The sequence below is a fragment of the Procambarus clarkii genome, chromosome 79 (assembly GCF_040958095.1).
Source record: "Procambarus clarkii isolate CNS0578487 chromosome 79, FALCON_Pclarkii_2.0, whole genome shotgun sequence".
NCBI lineage: Eukaryota > Metazoa > Arthropoda > Malacostraca > Decapoda > Cambaridae > Procambarus > Procambarus clarkii.
The window spans coordinates 7,145,316-7,170,063 of NC_091228.1; the positions used below are offsets into that span (position 1 = coordinate 7,145,316).

General features: G+C 40.0%; 1 protein-coding gene across 1 annotated transcript in view; it reads right to left on the reverse strand.

Moving 5' to 3' along the window:
* Positions 1 to 24,748, reverse strand: part of LOC123764571 (zwei Ig domain protein zig-8-like) — a 263,096-nt gene that overhangs the window by 10,350 nt on the left and 227,998 nt on the right. The window contains exon 5 of the mRNA XM_069314671.1: positions 371 to 451. Coding sequence (XP_069170772.1) covers positions 371 to 451 — 81 coding nt within the window. The remainder of the gene's footprint in view (positions 1 to 370; positions 452 to 24,748) is intronic.

The window sequence follows — 24,748 nt, forward strand, 5'->3', positions numbered from 1 at the left end:
ACATCCTGACACCTACCTAAAAGTCTTGACATGCCCCTGTTACCCTTGACACCCACCTGGAAATCGTAACCTCCTGACACCTACCTAAAAGTTTTGACATGCCGCTGTTACCCTTGACACGTACCTGGAAGCCTTGCCATGTACCTGGAAGCTTTGACAAGCAGCTGGAAGCGCCTTGACACCTGCATGAACGCGTAGATACGCATCTCTAAGCGTTAACTTCCTTCTGAAAAGTCATATCCCTTTTGTGGATGCCTTCATACGCACCTGGAAGCAGCCTTGACACGCACATGACTACCTAGACACGCATCTGGAAGCCTTGACACGCCCATGGGAGCCTTGACACTCCCATGGGAGCCTTGACACTCACCTGAAAACGCTGATCAGAGGCGAAGACGACGAGGCCGGAGCTCAGAACATGAAGATCTCTCTTTCTAATCCACGATACTTGCTGTAGGGAGAGACAAGGGTATGCTTAGTATACCTATTAATAAGAGGCGAGGGTATGCTTAGTATAACCGGTAATGAGAGCCGAGAGTATATCTAGCATACCCCCATTCGTTGCAGCATGCAATAGTATGCAATGCAGCTGTCTGTCTAATTTTAACAAAAATATATTTGCATATAGACTGCAGTGAAAAAAATGCTTCATATCTCCTGAGCCCCTAACAGCCAGCCATCACAAAGAAATATTGTTACGTGGCTTTGCACTATGATAAATTACCCGCCATAAAATGCCCAAGAATCTCTAAATAAGACGTGCGTCTTATTTAGAGATTTTATTTTGACGTACCTGGGAAGATTATATTTTGACGTACCTGGGAAGATTTTATTTTGACGTACCTGGGAAGATTTTATTTTGACGTACCTGGGAAGATTATATTTTGACGTACCTGGGAAGATTTTATTTTGACGTACCTGGGAAGATTTTATTTTGACGTACCTGGGAAGATTTTATTTTGACGTACCTGGGAAGATTTTATTTTGACGTACCTGGGAAGATTTTATTTTGACGTACCTGGGAAGATTTTATTTTGACGTACCTGGGAAGATTTTATTTTGTCGTACTGGGAAGATTTTATTTTGTCGTACTGGGAAGATTATATTTTGACGTACCAGGGAAGATTATATTTTGACGTACTGGGAAGATTATATTTTGACGTACTGGGAAGATTTTATTTTGACGTACCTGGGAAGATTTTATTTTGACGTACCTGGGAAGATTATATTTTGACGTACCTGGGAAGATTTTATTTTGACGTACTGGGAAGATTATATTTTGACGTACTGGATCAAACAGCAAGAAGATCCCAGACAACTGGCCACACCTAGACAACGTTCTCCCGTGCTCAAGAAACGTTCACCCTGGCCCTATAAACGTTCACCCTGGCCCTATAAACGTTCACCCTGACCCTATAAACGTTCACCCTGGCCCCATAAACGTTCACCCTGGCCCTATAAACGTTCACCCTGGCCCTATAAACGTTCACCCTGGCCCTATAAACGTTCACCCTGGTCCTATAAACGTTCACCCAGGCCCTATAAACGTTCACCCTGGCCCTATAAACGTTCACCCTGGCCCTATAAACGTTCACCCTGACCCTATAAACGTTCACCCTGACCCTATAAACGTTCACCCTGACCCTATAAACGTTCACCCTGGCCCTATAAACGTTCACCTTGGCCCTATAAACGTTCACCCTGGCCCTATAAACGTTCACCCTGACCCTATAAATGTTCACCCTGGCCCTATAAACGTTCACCCTGGCCCTATAAACGTTCACCCTGGCCCTATAAACGTTCACCCTGAGAGGGTAATCTCTCAGCCGGCTCAGTACATTAGGGTACTCAATGCCTCATTACACATTCAATTGGGAACACGAAAGAGTTTAACATAAACAAGGGATTCGAGTCTCAGGTAAATATCCAGTACCAATACCAAAGCCCCCATGCAATTAGCTGTCAATATTGTACCGTATGCGACCCACAGTACCATTATGGTACTGTATGAGACTCACCGTACCAACACGGTACCGTATGAGGTACAGCTCGACCGTATACGGAGATAATTTACATAAACTGTCAAGAATTTCATTTATTGCATCACCGGACTTGAGGTTGTTGTTTTTAAAGATTCGCTACCTGGAACATAAAGTTCCAAGTAGCACGGGCTATGGTGAGCCCGTAGATAGTTATTTGGACTTGAGGTCAAAACCACATGAAGCGTTTCAGAGCTCAGATAAAGGACTATTTATATGAAATAGTAACAAACTATTTAGACAAAACCCAAGAAATATTGGGTTTACATGTCATGTTTTTGATTAGTGAGCTGTTGCATTTTACTCTGAACTATATATATATATATATATATATATATATATATATATATATATATATATATATATATATATATAACAGAAAGACTCCTCACCATGAAAGGTTCGACACGTAGACTGCCAGGAGCAGTGAAATCACTGAAAAGTCCAGTGCCATTCCTGGCACTGGTGATGAAAAAATACTGACAGAGATCACACACTAACGTGGTGCATCAAATGAACATAAGTTCAGTAGAACTTCGGTTTCGACTCTTTTTACCCTGTCGTAGTTCAGTCGATTAAGGCAGTGTCTGGGATGCTCCCGGACGCAGGTTCGAATCCTCGTCACGGCCCTTGTGGATTTGTACACTGGTAGGTGTTTTGTGTTGTAAGCACACATAGGTGTATTAAAAAACAAATTCTAACTCTTAATGTAATGCCTTTTTATCCTCCAAGTTTCTATAATTTCTTTCGAATCAAACCCAGTTGTCTGAAGCAGCAGAGTTTTAGCAACTGTGATATCAGGTGCAAAGGGTTTACCAAATTCTAACATTTGGTATTTACTGATTTAGGTGCTCTGACTGTCCTCATGCTGGGCATTATATTGCTGGGCATGCTGGGCATTCTGCCCGAAACGCTTTGCGTAATAGTGGCTTTAGGCATTGTATGTACTAGCTCTATCTATAAAGCCAACAAACTTTGTAAAATCTCTTTATGTATGTACCTTTGCCTAAATAAAAATTATTATTATTATTATTATTATATATGATAAGGAACTCATAACAATAAATCTACAAATTAGTTTCTTAGTGCAGCATTCAGATAATATATAATTGATGTTATGATAATCTTGCTATCTTTCAATTAAAAACCTTTATTAAACAGAATTTACGATAACGAAAACAGCTTCTCCTGCCCCATTAGCAATGCACTAGCCTCTAGCGAAGGAATTTATATCTGAAACATATTACCGGGAACATTTTCTTCTATTATTTAAGACCGTACATCATTGGAAGAACGTAACTGCAGGAAACTTCAAAGCGGAGAAGCGTGATGAATTCGTCATGGTTTTGAAAGGCAAGTCAAGAAGCAGGTAATATGAAGCGTGAAAAGGATCTCAGACATTACTCAGCTTTTGAAATGCGTAATTTGCCAGGAGATTCCGACAAAGGAACGACGGCATAAGAGAGAGAGAGAGAGAAAGAGAGAGAGAGAGAGAGAGAGAGAGAGAGAGAGAGAGAGAGAGAGAGAGAGAGAGAGAGAGAGAGAGAGAGAGAGAGAGAGAGAGAGAGAGGTAGAATTTTGCCTAACGTGGAAAGTGATCACTGCTACCAATATAATACTCACTGTTATCAATATAATCACTAGTTATGATCACCTAGAAATCTATATTATCATTATTCTCTTATTATATATTACTTCCTCTTGCGACGAGGAGGCCTGGTCGACGACCGGGCCGCGGGGACGCTAAGCCCCGAAAACACCTCAAGGTAACTTCAAGGTAACTTTTTCATATCCTGTCGAGCACCCATTTTCAGCTGTAGCCCGGTAGGGTTACCATTGTTGTTCCCACTGAGGTACCAATGTGTTTACCACACTGGGTACCACTGTTTACCACTGCACTTTACTCTGTTCACGGCAGCAAAAATACATCGTTTGCATTGGAGTGAAACTGCATTTACTGCCATGGGTGTTAGTAGGGATGGGAGGATGTTGGGACTTGGAGGGGGTGGAAAAGAGGAGAGGGGGAAAGGAATAGGAAGTGGAGGAGAGGGTTTTTTGGAGGGTTTTGGGGGGTCAAAGGGGGGAAGGGAAGCATTGAGAACGCGACTAGAGATTTACATATCTATTTTTTTACACCTGTTTTGTTTACAGACTTTTTCGTTGGAATCTTAATGTTTTCAGCCGGATCTGTTATTGCCACCACGAAATAAAAATTAGGTTTTCAATTCGGATGCGATTTCATTCGGATTCTACGAATGCTGATTGTTTTGACTGTTCAGCCGCTCGGCGGTGTTGGCTGCTAGTGAAGCAACGCACCAAGGTAGCACGTGCCACTCAGAATGCTATCTCTGTAGAACTGGAAAAAAAATAACTCAGAATTCTGTAAAACTGCAAAAATGCTATCTCTGTAGAACTGCAAAAAAGAACTCTGTAGGACTGCAAGATGCTATCTCTGTATAACTGCAAAATGCTATCTCTGAAGAACTGCAAAATGCTATCTCTGAAGAACAGCAAAATGCTATCTCTGAAGAACTGAAAAATACTATTCCTGAAGAACTGCAAAATGCTATCTCTGAAGAACTGCAAAATGCTATCTCTGAAGAACTGCAAAATGATATCTCTGAAGAACTGCAAAATGATATCTCTGAAGAACTGCTAAATGCTATCTCTGAAGAACTGCAAAATGATATCTCTGAAGAACTGCTAAATGCTATCTCTGAAGAACTGCAAAATGCTATTTCTGAAGAACTGCAAAATGCTATCTCTGAAGAACTGCTAAATGCTATCTCTGAAGAAATGCAAAATGCTATCTCTGAAGAACTACAAAATGCTATCTCTGAAGAAATGCAAAATATTATCTCTATAGAACTGCAAAAATTAAGTTATTAACAATGTTTTTGGTTTTGGACTTAAGGTCACTTCAATATCATATGACCAGCCAGAAAGTAAATACTTAAATACTGAACTTAGTCCAGAACTAGAGCAAAAATACAATATATAAACACCGAAACGCCAGTATATATATCTATCCTTATAGAAATGCATTTCAGAACTTCAAAAATGAATGCTAACAGGATTACGAGTATTTTTGCCTGAACCCTCAATATATATAATTTTTCCTCGGGTAAAAGGTCCTTAGTTGCATTTCATTCCAGGAATGTTCTTATCCAAGCAATACGAATACTAAGATAAGCTCAGTATTGGAAAACCACATTAATATGTGCTCCTCTGAGTAATTACATTAAACCTGAAAAAAGTGCTAACATAACTGATTACACTGGCCAGATATAATAGTGGATAACAATGGTCAGATATAATAATGGTCTACAGTGGAAAGTGTAAAACAAAAAGTTGTGTTTGTTTTACGAGACAAGAGAGAGAGAGAGAGAGAGAGAGAGAGAGAGAGAGAGAGAGAGAGAGAGAGAGAGAGAGAGAGAGAGAGAGAGAGAGAGACAGACAGACAGACAGACAGAGAGAGAAAATGACAATTCCATGAATATGTAGACAACCTTTAAGAAGTTTCTCTCCTCTGGATATCAGAGTTCGATTCCTAATGCAATATACCGTAATTTCCATGGCAAAGTGCTATTCTTGGAATGGCGGATCAGGCACGAAACCTAGGTCGTTAGAGGGAGATTTAGATTCTCTTTGTCCGCACCTGACCCCCCCCCCCCCCCCCTTACCCCCCCAACCCCCTCTTACCCCCCCACCCCCCTTCCCCCCACCCCAAACGCTCCACCAGTAATGGCAGAGATTAAAAAGGCCACTGGAAACAGAAATATATTCTTCGCCTAATATTTTAAAGATTAATCAAGTGAGCAGTAACACAGGATTAGGTTATTATTAAACTACAAATTAGAGCATTTTAAGTGATTGCTACGAAAATCAATATTTAATTAAGCTTTTAAATGCCAAAAAAAAATCTCGTTAGCCTATATTATTATAAATAGTGTTTAAAACACCAATATTCCATCATCCAAATGGCGCTAAATTATTTGAACTGCTAACAATGATTTTCAAAGCTAATAATCACTCCAAGATTAACTTGATGTTAAAAATATTAAATGTTAATCTTGATATAATATAATAAATTTGTTAATAACACATATCTCATCCCCTTTTTAACGAAGGAACTGTGTCTAAATAAAGTAACTCTGTTATAGATGTAATAAAATGCATTCTATCTATGCCTTTAAAAGTTACATTAATGAGGAACAAATAGGAATGACAAAAGAATGGAACATAAGGCTTAATTTTATTATTTTATTAAAGTCTTATTTCATAAGGCTTTATTATATTATTTTTTATATTTATGATTCCCGTTCTAACTAAAGATAGTACACAAACACACACATACTTATGCATTAGTACAATGATGTTTGTTGAAGACGAGGAGTCACAATAACGTGGCTGAAGTATGTTGACAAGACCACACACTAGAAGGTGAAGGGACGACGACGTTTCGGTCCGTCCTGGACTATTCTCAAGTCGATTCAAGTCGACTTGAGAATGGTCCAGGACGGACCGAAACGTCGTCGTCCCTTCACCTTCTAGTGTGTGGTCTGGTCATCTTCCTTGAAGACGTCTGTTACTGTGTGTAACAGAAAGAGTTGGATCAACCATTCTATCACGAGTGTTCTCAATAATTCTGGCGTTCTTCATTTGAGAAGAATGTTGAATTCAACATCCTTCTTAATGAATTAAATTAATTAAAACGAATTAATTCAAAGTTCATTTAGGAATTTTAGTTGGTATGAAATAGAGAGAGAAAGAGAGAGAGAGAGGTGGAGGATATTAGGGAGGGGGGGGGTTTGTTTGGGGGAAGACACAGTAATGGCCCGAACGTGATTCACTGTTATGGGTCATTGTTCCAGCTTATCTCACATGGTGTTCATTCTATCAGTGGGCTCCTGTCGGCCAGTGCGGGCAGTAGGCAAGCAGAGGGCAGGCAGACATATGCAGGAGACAGGCAGACAGGAGTTAGGAAGGGGTTGTAGAGAGAAAGGTTCAGCAGAAATAAGATGCAGGCAGGGAATGGGCAGACAGGGAGTGGGTAGACAGGGAACGAGTAGGTAGATGGTGGGCAGACATTGGGCAGGTATATAGGTATGTCGCTGGGAGTAAACAATTTATCATTTTTGTTATCCATATACAACAAAAAATACTATTTTCACCAGTATTTGAAAAATCACCTCTTGCTTACAACCTAACTTCCTGACAAACTCCACTCTACGCAATCAATTTTCTTCGCATTTTCTTAGGCATTATAACCACCTCCATCATCACTTTCACATTCCACACACACACACTTTCAATCACACTCTTACGCTTTAAAATATTTTATCAAACACGGTAAGTTTTATCTCTCATCTTTTAATCTACATATTTTTCCCTGGCGTTAAGTCAGGGAATCCTCACTCAATTCTCATTTTCATTTCCACCGTCGTCATCATCCCAATCTTGTACCTCACTTTCATCTCCTCCTCATGTTCCTCAAGCCAGGCTTTCAGCATCTCATGTGTGTAATTGTTCATTCTGGAACAACAACGGTAAATGTTTTGGTAAACATCGCGTCAGACTTAAGCCCTTGGGAGGCAGCTGGCTTCTCTGGCTTACTGTATTCTCTGTTTCTTAGTCATCATTACTGTCATTGTCATTATCTTAGTTATCATCATTATTTTAGTTATCAATGTAATTATCTTAATTATCATTGTCATTATCAACGCTTTCTACAATGTTATCATCATGCAGGTCATACTATTTTCGTTTAATTATTTTCCTATGTAGAAATGAAGGCATTTCAATATATATTCTCAGTCTTCCATATGCAGGCGATGAGTCACAATAACGTGGCTGAAGTATGTTGACCAGACCACACACTAGAAATTGAAGGGACGACGACGTTTCGGTCCGTCCTGGACCATTCTCAAGTCGATCAACTAAGTCTTCCATGTTGTGTCGTTCCGGCCGCTGCAGTGAGTGTGAGTGAGGTCGTGTAGTGGCTCCCTTAGGAGTCACGGTCAAAGTAACTGTATAGTGAATGTGACTGGGGCATAGGGCGCCCGTGGTTTAAAACGAGGCCATTGTATAAAATCTAGATTCAACGATAGGAATGTTTAATACAGCAGCGATGCCCACGTGGGAGTAATAGGAGGCAGTGGGGGTATTAATACCATAGATTGAAGCCATCAGATGCGTTGGGTGACAGGTATCATTGCACTGTTGGCGATTTACTCATGACCCAAGCCTTCTGTACCCTTGTCCCCATACAGAATGCCTATAGTTGTGACTTGCAGGTGTGCCCACATATGCGTCTACAAAACTGGATATGATAAACCCGCAGACAGCCTGCATGAAAAGGACGCATCTCTTACCCATTTCCTCTTCCTTTCCCCTGTTCGAATGACACGAGAACCTCAAAGCGAAGGCGTTTCCCCCACCCAGCCACTCTCCGTGGCTACCCTGCCTTTGTGAGTAGCACGAAGTCAGAAAAAAATGTCTCTTACGTGGGGAGCGAGTGTGTGAAGCCCTCTGGGAATGAAGTACGGGTACGATAGAACTTTCAATGTCTTTCTCGTATTGCTTTGATATTTTTTAATGCCGTTGTTATTTTTGGTCTTTATAATTCCTCTGTCACGCTTCTGTCTGACTGCGACGTTCGCGATTTACCGGGATGATTTACCGGATAAATCGTACCACGATTTATACGGGTACGATAGAACTTTCAATGTCTTTCTCGTACTGCTTTGATATATTTTAATACCGTTGTTATTTTTGGTCTTTATAATTCCTCTGTCACGCTGTAGTCTGACTGCGACGTTCACGATTTATCGGGAACCTTTCCATATCCTCTGGTGAGGAGTGTGGGATTCGCTAGCTCTTTCCATCATCTGAAAGAACGTGTGAACAAAAGTTGTTACGTCTACAATGGCGTGTTTTGAAGCCTCTGCTGGGACCAATGTTTTGGTCTAATACATCGCGCACGTAGAATATGAATCTGGAACTGTTCCGGCAATTCATCTTGGTTTGTATAACAGCGTTGGTCGAGAGCCAGAAAGAGTTGTTTGCTTCTTAAAAAAAAAATAGCTTGTGGAAGTGTTTTTCTTCTCGCTCAAGTTTGTTGGAATAATATAAGAAAATATTCGAATATGTGTACGCACACACATACACACACACACACACACACACACACACACACACACACACACACACACACACACACACACACACACACACACACACATTCACACACATACACACACTTTCGCAAACAGAGTGGCAGACGGTTGGAACAAGTTAGGTGAGAAGGTGGTGGAGGCCAATACCGTCAGTAGTTTCAAAGCGTTATATGACAAAGAGTGCTGGGAAGACGGGACACCACGAGCGTAGCTCTCATCCTGTAACTACACTTAGGTAATTACACACACACACACACACACACACACACACACACACACACACACACACACACACACACACACACACACACACACACACACACACACATACACACACACACACACACACACACACACACACACACACACACACACACCACACACACACACACAAACACACACACACACACAAACATAGGCCCGGATGAAATATCGCCATGGATACTAAAGGAAGGAGAAGAGGCATTGTGCCTGCCACTCTCCATAGTGTGTAACAAATCACTGGTAACAGGCGAACTGCCAAAAATCTGGAAGACGGCAAACGGAGTCCCGATATACAAGAAGGGGGACAGACAGGAGGCACTGAACTACAAGACAGTGTCCCTAAATTGCATACCATGCAAGTTAAGGGAGAAGATTGTGCGAAAAAAGCTAGTGGAACATCTGGAGCGAAGGAACTTTGTGACACAACACCAACATGGTTTCAGGGATGGCAAATCATGCCTCACAGGATTAATTGAATTCTACGATCAGGCAACAAGAATCCGGCAAGAAAGACAGGGGTGGGCAGGCTGCATATTTTTGGATTGCTAAAAAGCCTTTGACACAGTACCACACAAGAGACTAGTGTGAAATCTGGAGATGCAGGCAGGAGTGAAAGGGAAGGTACTTCATTGGAGAAGGGAATACCTAAGTAACAGAAGACAGCAAGTCACTGTGAGGGGTGAGACCTCAGATTGGCGAGGCGTCACCAGTGAAGTCCCACAGGGTTCAGTTCTTGGACCTATACTGTTTCTGATATATGTAAATGATCTACCAGAAGGTATATAATCATTCCTCTCATTGTTTGCTGATGATGCAAAAATTATGAGGAGACGGAGGAAGATAGTATGAGGCTACAAGATGACCTAGACAGATTGAATGAGTGATGTGGTGGAGGCTGACTCCATTCACAGTTTCAAGTGTAGATATGATAGAGCACAGTAGGCTCCGGAACCTGTACACCAGTTGATTGGCAGTTGAGTGGCGGGACCAAAGAGCCAGAGCTCAACCCTCGCAAGCAGAACTAGGTAAGTACACACACACACACCAACACACACGCACAAACACACAAATACTCAAGAATTTTGTTTCCAAATATCAATAATAGATTCCCCTAAGGAAAACCCTGCTTGACCAACTTAATAGATATCCACAAGGTGACAGCTATCAAAACTGAAGGAGAAATTGGGCGGACGACATCTCCCAGATTGTCAAAAAGCTCTTGACACCTGTCCCTCATAAGAGGCTCCTACAGACACTAACGAAGCAGGCTGTTGTATCTGAAAGAGTGTTAAGTTGGATGAGGGAATAATTCTTAGAAGGCAAAGGGCCATAGTAAGAGAGAAGACATGAGAATAGATAAAGATAAGTAGCACAAGAAAAGGTTATACTCGTGTATAAGAGTATAATATTATATTATACCCCAGCGGCATATACTATAATCGAATTGGGGACAGGTTGCAAGCTTCATATTAATAATTACTGGTGATTCAAAACTAATGAACACAATTTAAACAAAGGAGAACTGAAACATCACGAAAATACTGAACACTCCTGAGGTGACCTGGAAAAGAACTGTCCAACTTTAACAGATAAACAAAAAAGTCCCAAGTTTAGAAAGATAAGCTAATAGATCCCAAATATGGTACAGACAATAAGAAAGGCCACTTCCCATCACCACTGAGAGAAGACGTGGGACTAACCATAGCCAGAAACTTAGTACCAGAACTATTTATCACCAAAGTAGAACATGCAACACACGCCATATTGGCTCCATTTCTATATACACATTTCTATATACGCGCTATATACACTATAGCTATATGTGAGCCTCGATCTTGAATGTATTGTCCCAGTATGCATCTCTCATCTAAAAAAAAGCAATAGATTATACTAAAAAAAGTCTGAATATGAGCAACTAGACTCATGCCTGACCTAGTGGAACCGAGCAAGGAAGAAAGACTGAAGATCACAAGGAAGAACAATGAAAAAGACTTCATAAAAGAGTAGACAGAGAAAACAAGACTGATAATCTACACTTGAAATTCTAAAAAAACTTGACCAATAAGGCTAAAGTCTTGAATACATTTCCTGTTTATAGTCGAAAAAATTAATGATCCTGGACCATTTTTATTGGAATGGAATAATATAGCCAATTCTTTTCGGCCCAAAATGGAAACTGAGAATAATAATACTTTATAATTCATGAATGTATTGGTTCATATATTTAAACGTATTTCACATATTCCTTAATAGCAAACAAACTTTTGTTGGATCATATTTACGGTTCAATTCGAAATACCAAGTTAGAGTGCAACAGTAAAGGCTTGTTTCATTGCAAAATGTTCCCGATCGATATGCAACCCAGAGCGTACTGGTGATAAAGGCATTGAGAAGAGTACTAGTACTAGAGTATTAGATTAGTGTCACTAATGGGTACCGGGTGGTACCCCCTAGATAATCTTTCTCTTCTTCCGCTCACATTCATTTTCCTGTATCCTCCCTATCCCTTCTCTCTCTCTCCCCTTCACATCTATTCACTAACTTCTCCATCTCCTTACTCCCATCATTTCCCCTTTCCCATCTGGCCTCCAAAATTGAACAGACAGACCTATCCATTTGACACTGAATACACGTTTTTTTTTTTTTTTTTTTTTTTTTTTTTTTTTTTTTTTTTTTTTAATATATGAGGTACATCTGCATTAGTGCAGCTACCCTAGACTATATGAAGTAGAGTACAGTGTGTCAAAAAAGCTAACTAGGTGATGCTAAAAAATACGTTCATCGCGTTTTTGTTAAATAAGTCTAGGGACTCAACCCGCCACATTTCACTTACTTTTTCAAGGGTAGGGTCACAATCGGGTTTTTCTCCTCTCTTAATAGGACCAAAATGAATGAACCCGAAAAGCCTCTGTGCGTCCCTTACCCCAGACCGGTCATCACGCAACGTTTAATGAGGTTAGCCCCAAATGTCTGGCTTTTATCCGTGGAGAGACAAATGGATAAACAGACACTTTCTGTTATAGAGCATAATATCACCTCCCAGTCATGTAATTTCTTATATTCATGTCATCACTTATAGGCATGTCATCTCGAATAGTGATGTCAATTCTTATAGTCATGTCACCTCCCATAATGGTGTCATATAGTCACATTATAATAGTCACGTCATGCCTTGTAGTCATGTCAATCCTTATCATTTCATTTGTGCAATGTTTATGAAGCCTTATCTCATGTCTCAGCCTTGTCTTTGTTTGGTAATGTTAAAGTAGGAGATAAGCTTCGTTTGCTTTGATTCTCTTTCCGTGTTAATGTAAGCTGACTGAAGCTTTGCATTAGGAGGTATGGAACGTTTAATCAGACCCAGCCATGACGTCTGAAATGGCGTGAAAGTAACGACGTTTTGGGCAGACCGAAACGTCGTCACTTTCAATACATTTGTTTTGATTGGATTATTTGATTTACCAACGTTATTGTGACATTCACTACAAGGTTTCTAATCACACACAGAGATCACACTAACGTGATGCATCACATGAACTAATCCACAAGGGCCGTGACGAGGATTCGAACCGGCGTCCGGGAGCATTATAACCCTGTCGTAGCTCAGTCGATTAAGGCAGTGTTTGGGATGCTCCCGGACGCAGGTTCGAATCCTCGTCACGGCTCTTATGCATTTGTTCAAGGTTTCTAATGTTTACAACATTATAGTTTAGATTTAGTTTTCTTTTGAAACGGATATTTTTGACCTGTTTCATTGATTTAGAACATTTGAATAACGACAAACTGCTTTATTTTTGTTGCACAGTAGAGGGAGTTTTGCTTTTACTCCCGAAACGTCTGGTAAATATAATATTATGTTCGTCACAGCTCTGGTGTTATTGCTTCTGATGCTTCCATGGTAACCTAACATCAGCGCTAAAAATAAATGAAATTGTATACTCAGCCAACCAAGAACGGGAAGCGGCAGTTCTCGGTGGAATAACTGCAAATACATCCATTAAGCCCGGGGCTGCTAAAAGCCAGATCCAGAATATAATAGAGGAAAAACTATTTCTGCAACTAAAATTATCTACACACACAATATATATAGGAAATACTTGAGCTCTTTAGCGTTTTTCAACATATGGTCAGAGGCAGGAGACTGAATGAGCAGCTTAGTCCCACTATGCATGGTGGTTGGTGACCAGCATGGGTGTATTGAGGTAGGCATAAATGACACAATTTTAACGAGGTTGGCTCATATTGCGACCCCCTTCCTCTTCCATGATAACACAAAAATTATCGTAAGGTGCGTTATTGAGTTCCTAGAATCATTCCTAAGGTTCAGCTTCCATGAAACAACTTTACTACAAGTGACGAATCTCCCAAATCCTAAACACTTCATAACCCAACTTGGTGAATATGATCTGGGTCATGATCACTACATCATTAATTTCCCAGTTATTAAACCCTTCACACCTGCTGGAATGAAGTACCTGGAGCTTTGCAATTAGCTTATTCAAGCTGTTCACACGGACCATATAACCCTCTCATATAATCTAGAGGTCAGACAATATGACGCGGGTTAAACAGCATTTAGCTACATAAATGTAGATATACCAAAGTATATTGAAAAACTTGACACAACTTTTTAGTGTCCTGGTCAAACCGAACATCGTGTCGTTTACATATATATATATATATATATATATATATATATATATATATATATATATATATATATATATATATATATATATATATATATATATATATATATATATATGGTGAGTGCCACAAGTGGAGGGTGAGGATCGACTCAATGTTCTTATTTCAATTACAATTGGCAATACATATCTAGTATATCTCACACTAAGATTATAATAATATTTCAGATTTAAGATTTTAATAATATTTAAGATTTTAATAATATTTAATAATATTTAAGATTTTAATAATATTTAATAATATTTAAGATTTAATAATATTTCTAATTAAAACGCTTTACAGTTCGTGATTGCAGAAGATCACGCCAAATCAATTAGGTTTAGCAAGTCATTCGTCAACAGCATAAACTGACACAAATTTTCTGAATTTAGATAGCCAACATATTCATTTTACAAAACATCAAAACCTTATAACAATAAATAAATAAAGATAACAGCAACCGTTCGCTGGAGATAACAAGGTCCAGCAGGATATAATTGTTTATAGTTCATCAGTGTTTTATATCATCACGGGAAAAATGATGATGGAAACCACTTTTGACACTTTGGTAATAGACTTCACCCTGTCACTCTCAGTTCAAAATTCCTCGTTAAATGTGAGCCGACAGTATCAAAAGCCAAGTATCAAAAGCCAGGTATCAGAAGCCAGGTATCAAAAGCCAAGTATCAAAAGCCAGGTATCAAAAGCCAAGTATCAAAAGCCAAGTATCAAAAGCCAGGTATCAAAAGCCAAGTATCAAAAGCCAAGTATCAAAAGCCAAGTATCAAAAGCCAAGTATCAAAAGCCAGGTATCAGAAGCCAAGTATCAAAAGCCAAGTATCAAAAGCCAAGTATCAAAAGCCAAGTATCAAAAGCCAAGTATCAAAAGCCAAGTATCAAAAGCCAAGTATCAAAAGCCAAGTATCAAAAGCCAGGTATCAGAAGCCAAGTATCAAAAGCCAAGTATCAAAAGCCAAGTATCAAAAGCCAGGTATCAAAAGCCAAGTATCAAAAGCCAAGTATCAAAAGCCAAGTATCAAAAGCCAGGTATCAAAAGCCAGGTATCAAAAGCCAAATATCAAAAGCCAAGTATCAAAAGCCAAGTATCAAAAGCCAAGTATCAAAAGCCAAGTATCAAAAGCCACGTATCAAAAGCCACGTATCAAAAGCCAAGTATCAAAAGCCAAGTATCAAAAGTCAAGTATCAAAAGCCAAGTATCAAAAGCCAAGTATCAAAAGCCAAGTATCAAAAGCCAAGTATCAAAAGTCAAGTATCAAAAGCCAAGTATCAAAAGCCAAGTATCAAAAGCCACGTATCAAAAGCCAAGTATCAAAAGCCAAGTATCAAAAGCCACGTATCAAAAGCCAAGTATCAAAAGCCAAGTATCAAAAGCCAAGTATCAAAAGTCAAGTATCAAAAGCCAAGTATCAAAAGCCAGGTATCAAAAGCCAGGTATCAAAAGTCAAGTATCAAAAGCCAAGTATCAAAAGCCAGGTATCAAAAGTCAAGTATCAAAAGCTAATTAACAAATTCTTTTGTCACGTCTCCCCACTTCACATGAGAATGACGATAGATGGTGCTTTAGTTTCACACAATGCTTTAGAACACCATATTATGCTTTGAAACACTATACCATGCTTTGAAACACCAAACCATGCTTTGAAACACCATACCATGCTTTGAAACACCATACCATGCTTTGAAACACCATACCACGCTTTGAAACACCATACCATGCTTTGGAACACCATACCACGCTTTGAAACACCATACCATGCTTTGGAACACCGTACCATGCTTTGAAACACTATACCATGCTTTGAAAAACCACACCATGCTTTGAAACAAAATACCAAGCCTTGAAACACCATACCATGCTTTGGAACACCGTACCATGCTTTGAAACACTATACCATGCTTTGAAAAACCACACCATGCTTTGAAACAAAATACCAAGCCTTGAAACACCACACCATGCTTTAAAACCCCACACCATGCTTTGAAACACCATACCATGCTTTGAAACACCATACCATGCTTTGAAACCCCACACCATGCTTTGAAACACCATACCATGCTTTGAAACACCACACCATGCTTTGAAACACCACACCATGCTTTGAAACACACCACACCATGCTTTGAAACACCACACCATGCTTTGAAACACACCACACCATGCTTTGAAACACCACACCATGCTTTGAAACACCACACCATGCTTTGAAACCCCACACCATGCTTTGAAACACCACACCATGCTTTGAAACACACCACACCATGCTTTGAAACACACAACACCATGCTTTGAAACACCATACCATGCTTTGAAACACACCACACCATGCTTTGAAACACCACACCATGCTTTGAAACACCCACACCATTCTTTGAAACACCATACCATATCATGGTATTAGTGCTTTCTCCTGATTACTACTTTTCCCTTCTTTACCTTACTTTTAACGAGAAAGAAGTTTAAACGTCAGACAAATAGCGAAACTTCAGCAGACAGTGACATTCCAAAAGCAGAAAAATTCGAAACCTTTCAAACTTTCAAGTAACAATACACACACACACACACACACACACACACACACACACACACACACACACACACACACACACACACACACACACACACACACACACACTCTTGGATTCTTTGGCTCCGAAAACTAGAGCTCGATCCTTCAGGCACAAATAGGTGAGTACACAGAGAGAGAGAGAGAGAGAGAGAGAGAGAGAGAGAGAGAGAGAGAGAGAGAGAGAGAGAGAGAGAGAGAGAGAGAGAGAGAGAGAGAGACAGAGAGAGAGAGAGAGAGAGAGAGCGAGAGAGAGAGAGAGAGCGAGAGAGAGAGAGATAGAGAGAGAGAGAGAGAGAGACAGAGAGAGAGAGAGAGAGAGAGAGAGAGAGAAATAGATGTGACGGAAAATACAGACAACAAATAGTTAATAATTTACGTTAAGAAATAATAACCCCATTGAAAAAATTTATCAATACCCTCCCCATATCAATACATTTAATCATCAAAAGACCTTAACTTTAACAACTTTAACAACTTTTCATTCAATTTATCGTATAACAGCAGCTGTTGCAAAAACAATATATTGAAGTAAAAACAGTTATAAGCAAAATAATGCATAAATCGCATGGAAGTTTGGCTGTGGTACAATATCGTATGGAAACGAGTAATTCACATTTTATTGCACGCAGCTCCCGCATCAAAACTTCAATAATCATTGAACTGTGTTGTATTGCCTAGCCGTCAATGTCACGTGAAAATTGGCAAAAAATATGATGAACGAGAGTCTGTATTTTATCGCTTGTGAGTGGATCGTCTTGTCACGAAACTAAGAGATAATTATGTTTATTTTTTGGCGATGTGGATCTTTGGGTTGAAGTGTGTTTGTTGAGGGAGAAATCAACCTATCTCTCTCTCTCTCCATTTCTGTGTCCCATTTCATTTCAATCCCTCTTTATCTTACGTCCATTTCATACTCTTGATGCTGCTCCTTCTTCTCCATCGTATTCTTTCCGCTTCCTTCTTTTCATTTCACACTTCAACTCCTTCGTGTTAGCTTCCGGAATCTTAGCGAAAGAATATGGTGCGACAATTCTCTACGAGTCACTAGGCAAAGCTGCTGTCCTCGACTCTCATTTGTCTTCTGCTGACCCCACACACTCAACCACGCTGAGGTCACGCAATGACCCCAAGCTCTCAACTACACTTGGGGCATCCCAAGACTCACAAATCTCTCACTAACGCAAGGATTTGACCCCCCATACTGAAATTGAAATAAGTTTATTGAGGTAAACCACACACAGAGGACCCTCCCCCCCATACTCTCAACCACTTAACATTAAAGTATATTAGTATTTTGAGTATAGTTTGACCTAACTTTGGCTGGGTTAGGTGTTTGCATATATGCAAATAAAAATCAAGTTTGAAACGCCATTATAAGGCCATTTAGCAGCATTGAATGTTTGTTATTCTAGCTCAGAGTGTGTACTAGTTTTGCTGGAGAGAGAAATAGGTACCGGAGGAGAGAGACATTATCTTTTGGTACATCTATTTTACGAAATAATTGATTGTTTTACGTTTTGATGAAGCTGACAGCATTAATATTATGTAAAACTGCCTTGTTAATTAAATGGTTGCATTGATAGATTTTCTTTTCCTTTGAAAAGGGAGCCGGTCGGCCGAGCGGACAGCACGCTGGGCTTGTGATCCTGTGGTCTCGGGTTCGATCCCGGGAGCCGGCGAGAAACAAATGGGTAGAGTTTCTTTCACCCTACGCTCCTGTTACCTAGTAGTAAAATAGGTATCTGGGAGTTAGTCAGCTGTCACGGGCTGCTTCCTGGTTCTCCTAGCCTGGTTCTCCTGGCTCCTAGCCCCCAGCCTTCCGAACGTCCTTAGATTAATGCAATGACTCCTTTCTCACTCATTTATCATATTTTCATTTAAAATTCTTTATTAATTCAAATATGTTCCCGCATTTCTCCTTTAGTATTAAGTGTTACCCCCTTTTAAACACATGAATAAATTACCTATTTGTACTAAGTTATGTTAAGTATATATATATATATATATATATATATATATATATATATATATATATATATATATATATATATATATATATATATATATATATATATATATATATATATATATATATATATATATATATAACTTCCTAACTTTCTTCCTTTTCCTCTGCCTACTCCCATCTTCCTTCCCTTCTTAAATCATCACATTCTCTCTCCTTCCTACCTCCATCACTCCCTCTCATAGCTCCCCCTTTTCTAATTTTGCAAATGCAAATTATGTACACGCAAATTTCACAATAATTCTCCCGGCCATTTTACCTGCCTTGAGTTCTGTGGCGTAATGGTCAGTATTTTTGTGTCCGTTGTGTTGTCCTTGGAAAGTTGGTTTCGACCTTGGCTTCGTGATCTCGTTCGTGGTTTAATGTTGTTGTTCGTGGCTAGTGCGTGTCCTTAGCTTGGCGGTCTTGGGCTTAGCGATGTAGCCTTGAATTCGGCTACGTTATGTAGGTCTAGGCTTGGTAAGGGCAGGGGCGGCTGGGATTGTGTTCGCGAAATTGTTTTTCCTGGCTGTTTGCTGCACTTTTCAGTCTTTGAGTTTCTTTAGTTTGGTAATTTTTATTAGAGATTTGGATATCTAGTTAGGAGGTTTGGTTATCATGTTTAGAGGCTTGGTTATCTTGCTCTTGGCTTCTTCAAGTTGCTCTTGTTTACATAATTCTTTGGTATATGATTTTTTTCCCTGGGCTATCCTTGACTTGTATGAGTTATCCTGGATTGCTGTTACCTCCCTTCCTCAGGTTATATCGACAGAGGTTTCGTTATCTTTCACTAGCTAACGTGCTAGTCTTCCACTAGCTAATGAGTGTATCACATGATCTCATCACTACCCTTCTCACTATACTGGTGGAGGTAGTCTCAATTTATACATGGTGGAGAAGTGGTGGCAGGCTCCATATGTGGATTGAGGGAGTAGTTAAGTTAATCTCCATACATGGATTCTGAATTAGTGGACTCCATACATATTCAGGCGATGAGTCACAATAACGTGGCTGAAGTATGTTGACCAGACCACACACTAGAAGTCGACTTGAGAATGGTCCAGGACGGACCGAAACGTCGTCGTCCCTTCAACTTCTAGTGTGTGGTCTGGTCTCCATACATATTCCTAACTAAGTATAACAAAGCTTAAGATATTTGAGATTAACCGCACCAGTCGACTGAAGCTTGCAAGGTAAGATCCGAAAAGATCCTTAGATTAATGTAAGATCCGAAATGATCTTACTTTGTGATTACTTAAACACAGTAAGCACAGCTAGGCACATATATACATACACACGAACTCACACATGCTCAAACACACAAGGACACTCACGTTCATGCACTAGCACTACGAATGTAAACATCACGCGTGACAGATATATAAAAATTAATAAACACAAAAATGAAACAATAAGCTTAGTATAAACATCAAAAGCAATGCCTTAAATAGAGAGACACAACTCCGAACTAATATCCTTCCAAAGCCTGACTCTGGCAGGCTTCCAGACGCTGGAAGAACCAAAGGAAAAATGGAATCCCACACACAACATCTCCATTTCCAGCATTCAGATAAAGACTTGGGGGGACGTTCAGGCCCTTTCCAGGCATTTCGGGTATAGACCACCTGTGTCCAATATCAATGCTGCACGCGTCTGTTTGAAGAATTCTGCACGATGCTCATGCCATCATGCTGTGAAAAATGTTCCTTCAGTTTTTTTTTCTGTTTGCCAAATGTAATGGGTGTTGTAATAGACTCCAGATGGGTTCAGAACGGGGGAGGTGCAGAGAGGGAGAGAGAGAGAGAGAGAGAGAGAGAGAGAGAGAGAGAGAGAGAGAGAGAGAGAGAGAGAGAGAGAGAGAGAGAGAGCAAGAGAGAGAGAGAGAGAGAGAGAGAGAGAGAGAGAGAGAGAGAGAGAGAGAGAGAGAGAGAGAGAGAGAGAGAGAGAGAGAGAGAGAGAGAGAGAGAGACAAATTCACACAGAGCAGCAAACAGAGAGGAAGGAGCACAGACAGGCTCTAAAACTTTAACAAAATATTTAATCTGGACTTTATTGTTGTTAAAATTAAATAACGATAATTTTTACTATCGTTGCTTAGCTGTGATTACTTTGTAAATATGTTTTTTTATTAATGCATTAGGCATATCTGCATTTGTGCAGCTGCCCTAGACTATATGAAGGGGAGTACATTGTCAAAAAGCTAGCTACGTGATGCTAAAAAAATCCCCATCACGCAGGATGGTTAGTCATACAGATGCACGTGATAAGTAGTCTGCACTGGCAGACTCTGGGTTCATTATAAGGATATCATCAACACAAGAGTGAATAAGGCAGCAATGATACTAAAAGTCCCCATCTCGCAGGATAGTTAGTCATATGTCACAGGGCCATATGCTTAGTAGCCTGCACTGGCACATTTTGGGTGCACTCTGAGGTTATCTTCAAGAACACGAGAGTGAATAAAGTAATTGCAAAGCTCTAAGTTACCAAGAACAATGTTTAAATTCTAGAGACAATCAAACCCATATTTCAGTTATCATAGGAGTAGTTGCTTGTCGCAACTTGAATCAATGAGGATAACCAGGACTGTCTCCTTCCATCCTCAGACAGACAGACAGACAGACAGACAGACAGACAGACAGACAGACAGACAGACAGACAGACAGACAGACAGACAGACAGTCATACAGTCATTCTCTTCTATAGATATAGATTGAGCAAACTTAAAAAATTTAAACTGTGAATTTCTCAAAGATTATTTTGTTAGAAGGGGTGAAATATCAAATGATTTGTATATTCATTTGAGAGAAAATTCTTACCAATGGATAGGAGAAAGGAGGCAAAAGGAAATGTTTGTAAGGTCGAAAGAAATAGGAGGGAGATGGTGAGAGGGTGGGTAAAGAGTTGGAGGAGAGGTGGATAGTAGAAGAGAGGTGAGGGATAGGGGGAGTAGAAGGTAGGTGAAAGGGTGAGAAAAAGGAAGAAGGGCGAAAGAATAGAGCCAAAATTGGGTAAGATTGACCCTACCCCATCATTTTCCCTAAGTCAATTGGTCCTATCCCCTTACCTTAAGATTGATTGCCTCATCATCCCACCACCCCACACACACTCCTTCGACTCTCACATGCGTATTTAACCAACAAATGGACATCATGTATTCTTACGGGCTATTCATGCCCGTGCCACCTCTTGGGTGGCTTAATCTTTATCAATCATATTGTATTCATTCTTTACCCGAAGATGTTCCAGTGAGAAACAAAACTTTGTAGACAATATGTCCCTGCAGTAATTACTAGAGTTAAGTGAGCTTTGGTAACTTAATTTTTCTTTTTATTATTTATACAATAAGACTAACTAGAAGCATGAATCCCTTACACAATAAGATCAATAAAACCAGCAATTCAGTCATATTTAACCAAATATAAAAAATATGTATATTTTTATGCATATGTATATTTTATAGTTTTATAAAAATATGTATATTTTTATACAAGCTAGAAGCATGAAATCCTTACACAATAAGATCAATCAAACCAGCAATTCAGTCATATTTAACCAAATATATAAATATGTATATTTTTATGTATATGTATATTTTATAGTTTTATAAAAATATGTATATTTTTATACAAGCTAGAAGCATGAAATCCTTACACAATAAGATCAATCAAACCAGCAATTCAGTCATATTTAACCAAATATATAAATATGTATATTTTTATGTATATGTATATTTTATAGTTTTATAAAAATATGTATATTAATTTAATTTACATCACCGCAACATCTACTTTTAAATATATTACAGACTTTGACCCTTTACTGTTTTCTAATGAGTTGTTATTCACAGTGGAATTCGATACATTGAATACGGTGAGGTTATCTTGAGGTTATCTTGAGATGATTTCGGGGCTTTAGTGTCCCCGCGGCCCGGTCCTCGACCAGGCCTCCACCCCCAGGAAGCAGCCCGTGACAGCTGACTAACACCCAGGTACCTATTTTACTGCTAGGAAAGCACTAATCAAACGCTATGTGACATAGTTTCCTGTTAACGATATACGACAATCACCATACATCTCGTTTCTGTGTGTTCTTACGTGTACTGACGTGTACTGACGTGTACTAACGTGTACTAACGTATCTGTGCATGCATGATGCACTTGGAACTTTGGGACCTGACAATTAGTTGCCTGTCGTATTTGCTATTTGTGTCTGCAGAATCGAGCTATTAGCTCTTGGACCCCGCCTTTCTAACTAATCTATTTTTGTCTCTATTATATCTACTATATATATTTCTAACACACGCGCACACACACGCATACACATCCCCAGGAAGCAGCCCGTAGCAGCTGCCTGACTGCCTGGTACCTATTTACTGCTAGGTGAATAGATGGAATGCATTAGGACTCTGACACTGAAAAAATTGTTTCTAACGTCTCTATGGCTCATTTGGGCACTCAGTTTCCCATGTGTGTGTGTGTGTGTGTGTGTGTGTGTGTGTGTGTGTGTGTGTGTGTGTGTGTGTGTGTGTGTGTGTGTGTGTGTGTGTACTCACCTAGTTGTACTCACCTAGTTGTGTTTGCGGGGGTTGAGCTCTGGCTCTTTGGTCCCGCCTCTCAACCGTCAATCAACAGGTGTACAGATTCATGAGCCTATCGGGCTCTGTCATATCTACACTTGAAACTGTGTATGGAGTCAGCCTCCACCACATCACTTCCTAGTGCATTCCATTTGTCAACCACTCTGACACTAAAAAAGTTCTTTCTAATATCTCTGTGGCTCATTTGGGCACTCAGTTTCCACCTGTGTCCCCTTGTGCGTGTACCCCTTGTGTTAAATAGCCTGTCTTTATCTACCCTATCAATTCCCTTCAGAATCTTGAATGTGGTGATCATGTCCCCCCCTAACTCTTCTGTCTTCCAGCGAAGTGAGGTTTAATTCCCGTAGTCTCTCCTCGTAGCTCATACCTCTCAGCTCGGGTACTAGTCTGGTGGCAAACCTTTGAACCTTTCCCAGTTTAGTCTTATGCTTGACTAGATATGGACTCCATGCTGGGGCTGCATATGTGTGTGTGTGTGTGTTTGTGTGTGTGTGTGTGTGTGTGTGTGTGTGTGTGTGTGTGTGTGTGTGTGTGTGTGTGTGTGTGTGTGTGTGTGTGTACTCACCTAATTGTACTCACCTAATTGTGCTTGCGGGGGTTGAGCTTTGGCTCTTTGGTCCCGCCTCTCAACTGTCAATCAACACCTGACTGTGTGTGTGTTTGTGTGTGTGTGTGTGTGTGTGTGTGTGTGTGTGTGTGTGTGTGTGTGTGTGTGTGTGTGTGTGTGTGTGTGTGTGTGTGTGTATGTGTGTGTGTGTGTGTGTGTGTGTGTGTGTGTGTGTTGTCGTGCGAGAGAGCGATAAGGATGCAAGAAAAGGTACAAAAGTGAGAGTGTGTGTCGGGACTGCAGATGCCAATACGAGTTAGTCAATATTGCTGGTCCAGCATACCGGTGGAGCTTACTGAAAGGCAACAGTGACAGGACACATATGTTGGGCGACGGACCCTCTTCGCTCGCACTGAATGGAGGATCCAACTCCACACACACACAACATCTGGAAGCACTGATGATGACCACAACACTCTACTCCAACAAACTGGTGACTTCCTCGACTTTCGACAGAAAAAACTGTAGTGACTTCTAAGACAGTCAACACAAAAAATTAGTGACTTCCCTGACATTCAACTAAAAAAACTAGTGACTTCCACGTCAATCAACACTAAAAACTAGTGACTTCCACGACTTTCAACAACAAAAAATTAGTGACTTCCATAAGACATCATCAATCATTCATCCTTACAAAACCCATTGTTACATTTTGCGGCCGATGAATGAGACTTATTCCCATAATGCGAGTTAATCACCACAATTACTCATTGTACCTGGCCAAGGTAATTAGAACTCAAGGTTTTTCTTTACACCTTTCAGGCGACATTTTATACCTGG